General features: G+C 44.1%; 1 protein-coding gene across 2 annotated transcripts in view; it reads left to right on the top strand.

The window, feature by feature from the left end:
• The first annotated feature begins 812 nt into the window (after nt 1-812).
• PLXDC2 (plexin domain containing 2) overlaps nt 813-11,695 on the top strand; it is a 264,806-nt gene continuing 253,923 nt past the window's right edge. Inside the window, exon 1 of one of the 2 annotated variants that reach the window (XM_061352104.1) lies at nt 813-1,441. In XM_061352104.1, coding sequence (XP_061208088.1) covers nt 1,333-1,441 — 109 coding nt within the window. In that variant the 5' untranslated portion in view covers nt 813-1,332. The remainder of the gene's footprint in view (nt 1,442-11,695) is intronic. The other variant, XM_061352114.1, reaches the window with a different exon arrangement.

Raw genomic sequence — 11,695 nt, 5'->3', positions numbered from 1 at the left:
TAAACAACTCTTCGATTTGTGAAGAGAAAAATAAGGTGTGTGTGTGAATGTAAAAGGGGGCTGGTTTCTCCAGAAGCACGGGGAAAACTGGGGGGCGGAGGGAGCAGGGAAAGGGGATTTGGAGATTGCTTTAGTTGTCACCCCACGAAACAGACACATCTTCACAAAGCAACTTTCGACTAACCAGGAGACGGCAGGGTGGGCTCTCCGTCCTGCGGGGCGACACCTCCCGCCTGCCACCCTCTTCCCACGCACACGCCACTCCGCGGCCGCGCAGGGAGCGACCATGGCCCCCAGCCCTCCCGCCGAGCACTGTAGGCTCCCGGCGCTCGGGGAGGTGTGTGGGGGAGCCGCGCTGTAGGGGGTCACTCGGGAAGGCAAGAGCCTTCCGGAACCGCCGTGCGGCTCACTGCCGCTGCCGAACGGCAACCCGCGGAGCGCACCGCGCCTGTGAGAGCGCTCCACCGTCGGGAGAGACGGTGCAGCCCCGGCGCCTGCGCCCCATCGCGCTCCTGCGGAGGGGGCGGGGGACTGAGCGAGGGGCGGCCGGGACGCGGCCCCATTTGAGCCCCCCCGCTAGCCCTTCCGCAGCGGGCGGCGGCTACAGCGCGGGCGCTCACGTTAGCGGGGGGCGCGCTGTGGGCCGAGGAGTGTCCGTCTCCCGCGGTGCCCTCGGCCCCGCGCTAGGACCGCCGGTCGCGGAAACCGCCCCGAAAAAGAAGGAGAACTTGCTCGTCTCCGCCTGCCTCCACACAGCCCGCACATCCTCTCCCGCGGCGCATCCGCCCGCCCTCTGGGTCCTGCTTCCCCCAGGGGGCCGGCCCAGCTGGAAGATTTCCCTGCTCGTTTCCCTTGGAGGGGTTTTGCCGGTAGCGGTGTACCGAGGGAAGGCTCCGTCCCTAAGGCACCCTGCCTCACCCTGCGGGGGAAGGGAGTTGTTGGGTGGGGGCAAGTCAGGAAGGGAGGATCTCAGTGGCTCTCCTAAAATCTATTAGCAGACTGCGAGGAGGGAAGAGTTTGGCACTTCGCAGGCGAGGCTGGACTTGTTTTCCCCAGCGGTGATGCCACTGCACTGAGAGCTTCGCGGCCGTGCAAGTTGGGGGGTCGGAGCCCCCTCCCCCTCCTCCTTCACGGCCCCACAGACCTGGTCCAGTGCCTTCAGCCCGGTGGCTCGTCGTTGCCGCCCGCTATATGAGAGCTAGTCCGAGGACAGGGAGATTCAGTGCCTGCTAGGGCTGTTTTTCTCCGCCCCCGCTCCCCCCCCCCGGACTTTCCCACCACCGACGACGAGCGGCGAGCACCCGGGAGAGTTGTGTTGGCAGGCTCCGTGCTATGGCGAGGCTGCGGAGAAGCAAACTAGCCGCTGGATTTCTATTACTTTTCCAGTGCTTGAGCGAGCGCTGCCAGCTCGCCGGCGGGGAGGCGCCGAGGCAGAGCCGCGGTAAGTGAGGCTGGTACCTGCCGGGCGGGGCCGGCCCGGGTCAGCGCGGACAGCCGAACCAGGGGAGGGCCGGGGTGCGGGTCGGAGGTCGAGTCACTTTTCGGTAGCACCGGCGTGGTGTGGGCTCCGGCGGCAGCTCCCACCCGGGGAGGGCAAACGGCGTTTGGGGCCTGGCTCCCCTTGCGCCCGGGAGAGGCCCGGGATGACCGCGGTCCCTTCTTCTCCGGAAAGAGTACTCCGTTACTTTGTTTTTTGTTTTAATGAGAATTTGGGACTTTCCTCTTCTAATAACTGCCCACCATCACCGGGAGCCGGTGCCGTCCTCCTTCGCAGCGTCCCCGGAGCCTCCTTCCCAGCCACGTACGAGGCTGCTCCCGAAGGCGAGGGTCTCCCCTCAAGAGCCGGGAAGGGAGGGGCGGGAGCACCGGCTCACCCTGGAGCCTGAGGCAGCCCCGGCAGCCTCCCCCCGCCCGCCCGCGGAGGGGTCCCGCTGCGCTCCCAGCATCGAGCCGTGGAAGGGGAGGCGAAGTTTCCCTGCAGATCTTGCTTGGGAGAGCTAGCGGGCACTCTCCTCCCCCGCGGAAGTCAGTCGCTTGCAGTCTTCCCTGGAAACCAGGCTTGGAGAGAAGGAGAAAGAATGGCAGAAGCCCCACGGGGCCGTAGTACCTGTTTGTAGAGCGAGAGGCTCGCTCTGTGGACTGAGTTTGTGATAGTATGAGGATCCTGTCTGAGACACCTGTTATTAGTGCACGGCAACCGGCACCTGTAGTGCTTTCTCTCGGGCCACTGTTTCCCACAACGTGGGGTTCCCTTTTGATCACTAAAGCCTTCTGTGTCCCGCATTCTTGTGCTGTGGAGGGGAAAGCTGCTAAAGGAAAGCTTAGCTAGTTTGCGGATGAGTATTTAAGGAACAAGTGAGGAAAGTCGTGGGTTTTGTGTCAGGGGACCTTGCTGCTGCAGGGGCTCTAGCTTATAGAATCTTTCAAAAGCGATGCTTTTATGTTCGAAATACCAGCCAGATTACTATCAGATGAAACAAGTCCACTGGCTTTCCTGGTGCAACAGAGCTGCCCCTTCTTCCTTTATTAAAGGTTGGATACAATTGTGAAGAGTCTTGTGGTCACAGCGTAACTGACCCGAACAAGAGGGACCTGGGGAGTTTTTTGAAATGTCCAGTGAGATGATGTGCCAGACGGAGCTGGGATTTTCCTGGGCAGGGGCCTACTGCTGAGTTTGGGAATTACTAAATGACAAGGTAGCTCAGCAGGTTGCTGGGGCTCACATGTCACTTGGGGCCAAAGGGGAAAAAACAGGAGGAGACTTCACATGTACTGCTTCATGTTGCCGCTTTCAGGGATGTAGGTAAGAAATGTTAGTGTTTGTTAGTTATAAGGAAAAATAAGGCATGGTGGTGAGATTAGAAAATGAAATTTACTTGTTTGTATGGCCATGGACTGAGCTGACAAAGTTTATTAATCTTCCAGCCATTGTTAGTGCTGACTAAATTAAATGTGATTTGTCAGTGGGCAAATAATCTCTGCATGCCACTGATTTAGGCTGTGAAGTTGCAGTAGTCATCAGTGTCTGCACCAGGAGGTGCTAAACAGAAGATGAGACCGACAGTTTGCTTATCTGTAAATCATTTATTAATGTCTTGCTCCTCCCTGAGTGTGATGTGAAGTATCAAGGAGTTTATAAGCAGGCAAATATTATTTTGATATCTAATGCATTCTGAAGAATATATACTAAATGATTCTTCAAGTAGTAAGATGGACAACGTGATGTCAAGTTTTGACAGCTAGCTGTTTATAACTTTCCTTCCCTCTTGGTTCAAAAGTCTGTATTATGACAGCAATAATTAAATGTCATTAACATAATCAGAGTTGTATTTAACAGGTTTTTGTAATTCTTTTTTTTTTTTTAATCCTCTTCTTTGGAAAGAATGCAGTGAGGAACTGTGATCAGTAAGAAGAGGATAATTATGTAAATTCAACTTCGGGTCCTGTGAGTCAAGATAAAAAGTGCTGTTTCAAAGTTTTACTGTATTTAACATTGCTGCATACCTTTTGATCAGCTCAGAACCTTTGAAGAATTAAAGTGAAAAAAAAATCTTTGAAGTTGCTGCAGATTCTTAAAGGGAGGCTGTTCTGACATATTCTTCGAATACTCAGTTACAAAACGTCTGATTGAAACTGAATGAAGTAATAGTATCAAGAAATGGAAACGTTTAGTATGCCTGGGCAGAGCCGGAGCCAGGAGAGAATTTCTGAGGATGCTACCAAAGGGAGATGCCCTGATTCCAGCAGAGATGGGAAAAACCATTGCAAGCACGGTTTTTCGCCAGCTCCTCACAGTTACGCTGCCGGGTGCAGCCATGTGGGATCAGTTGCAGCCAGATCACGTCCGAGGCGTGCGGGAGCCTGCCTGGCTGCCCCTGGGTGTTGGTAAACCCCACGTTTGGGTGCCCGAGGTGCGAGCCAGGCGGCGGCGGCGCTGCTGTTCCCGGCTGAGGGCCCCGCGCCCCCTCGCCGGGCGGCTCTTCCCGGGAGGGCGCCTTCCGCCCTCCGCCGCGCCGCTCTCAGTGTCCGCGCTGCTGCTAAAAATGCTTTAAATCGAGGTTGAAGGTTCTTAAACCATGAGGATTATGAATGCGTGTTTTGCACTAACCCATGTATGACGTGATTTGATTGGACTGAAGCACATGGTCTTCTGAAAGCTCACGCAATTAAGGCTCCCAGTTGTTTTAAGTGAGGGCTGGCTGTTGAAGTGTTTCCAAAAGAAGACTTGGAAATGTTACATTCTTTTGCAAACGCCATCAGTCAGAATTAGGAGGCCGTTATTTCAAGTTTTCTCGTGTCAAAGCAGAATCCTGGTATAATTTCTGTTCACTGGACTGCTGCTGTCTCCAGGCATCAGTCTTCAAAGAGGGGTAGAATTATTTTTGTGAGATAAATTACTATTAGGGAGGGTTTATCTAGCATTTATCTACTGCTGAAATAGTTGCATTTTCTGTTTTGCCTGACCTTTACTCTGTTCAAATAAATTAAAAAAAAAAAAAAAAGCCCCACAGCCAAGTCCAGACTTTTGCTGTTACACAATAGGACCTTTAGCTGTTATCTTAGAAGTACCTAATGAAACACAATATTAGACAACATGTATGAAAGTTAATTTTTATCCTTGGCATTCAAAATGACTGGTTTTTTTTTTCCTGTACATGATATATGCCAAATAGAGACAAGTAGGTTTGAGAATCCCAGAGACATTTGAGAGTAAATCCTATTTATACATATCATATATATTCACTAATAGTTTGTTTTAGCATCATATTTTTTAAGTTTCATTCATCCTGGCTCTTCCGTTTATTGTTTGTGGGGTTTTGTCATTGTCATTCCCTGTGAAAGAGTGGTTTGAGATACTGCTAATAAATAGTGGGTAAATTGACCATGATGAGGTTGACTTAGATATTCAGTGTCATAGAAAGTTATCTCCACAAATTTAGAGTATGATCAATACTCACAGTTTACTGAAGGCTTTAAAATCTGTTGGTTAAGACTGTTTTTGTTTGGCTGTAAATATCCCTCTCTAGAGTTTACATCCTCATGCAGCAATGTCTTAAAACCCAGCAAACACTTGATTCAAATGCTAGGTTTCGTTTGACACTTGGAGTTGATGATAAATGTCGGGGAAGCTAGTTCTCTATACTGTAAACAAATGTAGAAAATGAGGAAAAGGTCTTTACGGTTTGAAAGGTTCTTTTGTTCTGGACAACAATTTAGTAGCAACACATAAAGGCCATTTAGAGCAAAATGCTGGGGCAACATCTAGTGCCTTGCTGAATGCCAGATTCCTCTAAATAAATCTTGTAGTTCAAGAGGTTTGTGTCTTTCTGAGGAAGAGTTTCCTGAGAACATGAAGGAGCTAGATGAGGAAAATCATAATGCCAAGTGTTAAGAGAGACCCACTGAGGAAAATAGTTGCAGACCTATGGTGAGTTAGCATTTTCATTAAGGACTTTTTGGCACTTTTTTGGTGGAGCACTGCTGCAGGTCCCTGTGTCTTCACATATCTCAGGAGATGGAGGTTTGGACCTGAAGCTTGTGTTTCCTGCAGGACTATTTTGCACCAGTGCCCAGAAAATTGCTTTGCTTGGAATTGCACTAGACAGCTATTGCACAAGAAACATGCTCAGTTCAGTCCTACTGTTTTTTTTTCCACAAAGCATCATTTGACTTTGGTTTTGATAAAAGTTACTGTGGTGTCATTGGACTGTCTGAAGTACTGAGCAGTTTTGCCTTTCAAGTGCTGGCAAAAAGAAAGCTCTGTAGCAGTTCAAAATTTACTGAGACCACAGTCTCTGAGAACACAGATGGGGTAACAGGTATGTTCCCAGTGTGGTTCATGCTTCCTAAGGAAAGTGAATGCCAATAGAATTTAAGAAGGCAGTAGTTAAGGTGTGTTCTGAGGGCCCTCTACAGAGTGAATGAAAGGTAATCTGACAGGAGCATTTCTCATCCAGCACAAGGAAATGTTGCAATCTTGCCAGCAGTGTGAAATTATATCCAACCATTAGGTTTGATGAGGGCTGAGCTAGGAGTGTTAATGCGGTGCAGTTGGCAGATGTCATATTTACTAAACTGGAGAATTGCATAATCGCAGCAGGAATTGAAACGACCCAGGAGATTACTTTCCATGGCGAAGTATGTAGAGAAGCCATGCATGTGAGTTTTGTTTTTGTCTGTGGCTTCTGACAAATGAGCATAACATATTGCCCTGAGCTAATGTTTGTGAGTGCTGGGTGCTGTGCCTCATCATGGAACACTTCCTCTGCTTCCTTCTCTTTTCTTTTGCCTCATCCAACTCATAAACATAGCCTCAATTAGCACTCCTTGCTGTCAACATTGAGCAATCAGTTGTGTTAAGTGTCCTCATAAATTCTCAGTTTGAAAGAGCTTGTGTAATATTTTCAGCTCCCTAGACCAAAAGGCAGCGTGTAGGAGTGTGTTTTCAAGTTGGATTTGGCTCGACCTCTTTCTCTTCTAAAATGGGCAAATGGATCAGGTTCTTAGGCCAGATCCAGGGTCAAGCTTGACACTTGAATTGAACATGCAGTTTCAAAAGTAGCAAACAGCTTGATGGAATGACACAGCAAGAGAAATGTAAGGATTAGTATGAAGAGAGATACAAGTCAAGACATCACAAGAATGATGCATCTGCTGTACTCAACAATGGTAAGATCCCAACAGGAATATTCCCTTTCACTTTAAGAAATATGTAGACTAATTGAGGAGTATCACATGAAGAAAACAAACAAAACACAAATGAAAGAACACTGCTAGAGAGAATAACACTCAGAGATTACATGGTAAGGATCTTCAAGTATGTAAAAGGCTTCCACAAAGAAGAAGGAATTAACTTGTCCTCAACAAGTAGTGACTTAAATTGCAGCAACAGTCTTCTAAATGTTAAGGCGAGGGTAGTAGGGTATCAATGAGTAGTCTTCATTACTGGAACTGGCTAGATAAATGTATCTGAAACATCACTCTATCCAGAAAGGCAGCTGCTGTTCCTGCCTTGGAGCTAATGCTGGTCAGTGTGACCTTTCAAGGTCTTACCCCGATATCTTGAATCATTCTGTGTGAGTAGCTTCAAGTACACAAGGGTTCACCTTGAACTCCACAGCCAGATAAAATATAGGCTTGAGGCCTCTGTGTCTCATTTGTCAATGATATATGTGGCTTTAATGTGATTTTAGTATACACTTTCTGTGGCTGCAGACAAGGTAAAGACATTCAAAATGCTGATTTAGAGTTCTTATGTGATGAAATAAGGCTTTTAAAATAAGATTTGGTTCTTACTTCATTTAGAACTTTTAATGTGAACACTAGGTTCCAATTGTAACAGATCATTTGGCGTTTTTTTTTTTTTGTTTGTTTTGTTTTGTTTTGTTTTGTTTGTTGTGTTTTTTTCTGTTTTTTTTTTCAAGATGTTCTCATAGTGACTTTTTGGACTTTGGGCAGGCACCACTTATCCCATTTTGTTGTGTGAAATATCCTTGACTTGAGTAGGGAGAATTCCACAAATGGAATATATGAAACTTTGATTTAACCTGTCTCTGGTAGTGTTTCAAATATACGTTGTTTCACAGTTCATGATAGGAACTCCAGTCCTTTTCTTTATACATGTAATCAAACTGTGTCTAAGGCCTGCTTATGTTACAGGGATGTCAAAGTTCCCAACGCAGTTTTCCTTAGCTGCTATAGTTAGTAGGGAAATTCTGTTGGAAGCTTCACTTGCATTTAGTAGCAGAACAAGCACTTTGAGTCTTTTTTTTTTTTTTTTTTCTGCTCAAGCATTATGTTTTGGGTTTTTTTTGTTGCTGTCCCGTCTGTCCCCGTCCGTCCGTCCCCCCCCCCCCCCTTTGGTCATAGTGTAAATTTTGCAAAGATTAAATGGCAACACTGTATCTGGGCTGAATAATTGCAGCTTTTCTTTTACAAGAGTTACTAGGCTGATTGTAAAAGACAAGTGTCATCCTTTGTACCTTCAGCAATTTCTGAAGGGTGAAGTGTTAAAGAGAGGGGAGTTCATCACTATGCAGATTCTTCTTTTATGAGTCACCAGTTGAACTAAAAATCCATTGGAAAATGCTATCTTGGCCTCCACAGAGAATTGGGAGGCAGCATCAGTCTCTGTTACTACAGTTGCTTCATGGTATTCTCCAGCTGCATGTTTCTGGTTTCCTGTGTGGGTGTTTGTGATTCTCCTTTTGAATTTACAAGCCAGACAATATGTATTTGCAATTCAACTTCAGTCACTCTGGGATATCAACCCAAGGCCCTCTGTTAGGAATCCTTCTGTGGCAGGACAGGTTGCAGAGTTCCAAGGCTCTTTCAGCCTTCATTTCCTCATTGCCCTTACTGCCTGCATTTGGAGGTTGCTTCCTTCTCGCACAACAAAAGTAGTATTTTTAAACCTCTGAGCATTATAAATCCTCTTAAAACAACATAAAATCTCTGGAAAAGTGGAATCGTAGAGTTGTAGAATCACAGAATGGTTTGGATTGGAAAGGACCTTAAGGTCGTTTAGTTCGAATCCCTCTGCCATGGCCAGGGATGCCCCACATTAGGCCATGTTGTCCAGGGCTTTGTTCAGCCTAGCCTTGAACACTGCCAGGAATGGAGCATTTACCACCTCTCTGGGCAACCTGTCCGTGTTCCTCAGCACCCTCACAGTAAAAAAACTTCTTCCTTACATCTAATCTGAACTTCCCTGTTTAAGTTTAAACCCATTACCCCTTGTCCTGTCACTACAGTCCCTGATGAATACCTGACTTCTGTTTAATACTTCCAGGCACTATACTATGTAACCTTAGTAAAAAATTTTGAAGAAGCAACCAGTTAAAATTGGAAAATTATGTCAAAGTTGACATGCTCTTGCCAAATATTTCAACTGGAAAGTGTCAATACAAGTAATTTGGAGTTTCTTATTTTGATGGTGATAAAATGTCTCATTTCAAATATTTTACAATAAAATTATTGTATTAGGATGTATAAGCATAATTGAAAGCACACTGTTTTGGAGTTGGTGTGTGTGTGTATATATATATATATATAATTTTAATTTCGTATCCTGCAGCAAACATTGACTGCTCTTAATCTGAACAAGATACAAATTTTGACCTAGGTTCGAAAATTATTTTTCTAGTAATCTCTAAGACTTACTATTGTTGACAATTTGGATATATACTGTAAGCCTTATAAGAACAGATGGTTTTATCTGGTAGAAGCCTTACTTTTATTGATTACAGGAAAGGGGGAATGGCTGAAGACAGTAGTCTTGATCATCCAGTTAGGCTTTTTTTTTTCTACTTTATAGCATATTTCTCATCCAGGTTCCTTTGTGATTAATATGATATTCATGAGGTGACTAAATTAAAAGAAAGCACGTTTACCAGACTGCAGCTGCTATAAAGATAGTAGATTTATGGTTTATTTTCAGTAAAGGCATTTATGGACCGGAAGCTTAGCATTTGGTATATTGCAGAAACCTGACCTCAGTATCAACACAATCTATTACTAGTTCTATATATATATATATATATATATATATATATACACATTTTTTATATGTACACACACACTCATACACACACAAAGTTGTAGTCTCAAAACGAAGAAAATTTTGTTAGGGTGAATCTTCACTTGATAGGGTGAATCACCATTATAGATTATTATCAGTTCTGGTTTCCAATTACTTTTTATTACATCTGTTATTTACAGAAACCCAACACAACAGTTTTAATGAATAAAGTGTATGTAATGCAGCACTTTTTAGCTTTTAATGCAAATTATGGAAGACTTCATAATTGAAATATGTAATTGTACACTGTGGATTACACAGGTTTTTGTGTTTGCATTCAACCACAGAAGACTGAAGGGGTCTTTCCCCTACCAAACATCAAGCTACACAAAACCATAATTGCTTCCAGTTTTGCTGATGTTAATGTATTTACCCTTCTCAAACCTTCTCATTTCACTTTTAATCCTGCAAGCTGTTAGAGGCGTTTTCATCTTTCCAATGCACAAGTAACAAAGTATTAATTATAGTGGTTAGTTGTCCTAACAATTTCTTTCCTAGAACCCACATAGCTAGAAAGGACTACTTAGGTCATCAAGTCTTTACCTTGGATCAGAAGCAGTTGTGTCATGGATATCAGTTCCACACGCTGCCATGCACCGTACCACTTCAAGCACCTGGTAAAATAACAGCAACCCCAAGTATAATTTGTCAGAGGAGATAATGAGGGCATTTGCCAACAGTTTAGATTCCTACAATAGCAAAGAAGCTTGAATTTTAGTTTGATTTGTTTGAAAGGTTGTCTTTCTGGTTTTGCTTAGCCTGTTTTTCTGGGTTTTGGGTTTTTTTTGTTTTTGTGTGTGTATGTGGTGTTTTTGTGGGTTTTTTTTGCGTTTGGTTTTTGTTGTTTTTGTTTTGTTGTTGGGTTGTTGTTTTTTTTTTCCTAATATACTTTGCTTTTTCATCCCCTGTTTTGTCTTATGAATGATTACATTTATTGCAGAGTTGGTAATACTGGTTTTGTTTCAATTCTGAGCCATTTTGTAGAATAGCATAAATGATTTGCAGAATGGCTCTTCCTAGAACAAACAGTTTGAATTGAGAAAAGGAGCTACCATTATCTTTTGTCAGCTGCTCCAGCTAGCCATGTATACATCCTGCAAAGTGGTGTAGTGTTTAAAAGGAGGCAAGTTTATAATATGCCTCAGTTGAGCTGCCTGAGGATTGGCAGTTCTGTTATACAAGGGTCAAACTTTGTCCTTGTGGGTTTTGTTTTGATTTGTGTGTGTGTGTGTTGTTTTGTTTGTTTAAGTCTTTGGTTTTGTTTCTCCCTTTTTTTTTTTTTTTCTTTTTTTTCTTCCTGGATGTGAATTTCAACTCTTTGGACTAATTTTAATCTTGGACAGAAGAGGAAAATTTTTCACATTGGAATAATCTCCCCATGGAAGTGATGGATTCCCTGACAATGGACACTTTCAAGATTCAGCCAGACAAGGTGCTGGGATGTCTAGTCTAGGTCATGCTTTGCCTAGAAAGGTTAGACTGGATGATCCTTGGGGACCCTTCCAACCTGATATTCCATGATTCTATAATCCTTTAACAGTGTGTCACAACTGTGTGTAAAGCTTGAATCCAGCTTGTGTTCCTAGCTTTGTTTAGGTATTGTCTGAGGTTCAATCCCAGACTTTTGATTCCCATCACTTGTCAGTAGTTTGTATACTCTACTTCTCTGTTGCTGTTTGGAGGCCATACTTGTCTTACAGCTTTCTGAGTTATTCCTGTAATCATTATAGCTATGCACTGTATATTCATTAATATTATTATTCTTGGAAGACGTTATAGAAGTAAGGTGATATCCTAATTTTCCAAATAGGAAGGTGGTTTTGAAAAAGTTATTACCTTGCCAAAGTTAAAAATGTAATGTGTCTCAGACTGTATGAGTTGTTTTTTTAATGCAATAACCCAGTTATCTTTTCAGTTTCCCCTTGCTTCACCAAAGACAGGGCTGTAATTTCCCTCTGCATTCTTATCCCTGAATTCCCTAATCTAACCTTTTAAATCCCAGTCAGACTTCCGATCAAATAACCTGTGTGTCAGGAAAAGAAATCATGATTAGACTTGGCTAAGGGCTCTGATTAGTGTAGAGACAAGTCTTAATTTGGGACTGCTGTAGATTTT

Source organism: Neopsephotus bourkii, unplaced genomic scaffold (assembly GCF_033783945.1).
Source record: "Neopsephotus bourkii isolate Nb327-2 ecotype Australia unplaced genomic scaffold, CSIRO-AGI_Nbou_v1 NB_53, whole genome shotgun sequence".
NCBI lineage: Eukaryota > Metazoa > Chordata > Aves > Psittaciformes > Psittacidae > Neopsephotus > Neopsephotus bourkii.
This window is presented reverse-complemented; position numbering and strand designations above follow the sequence as displayed.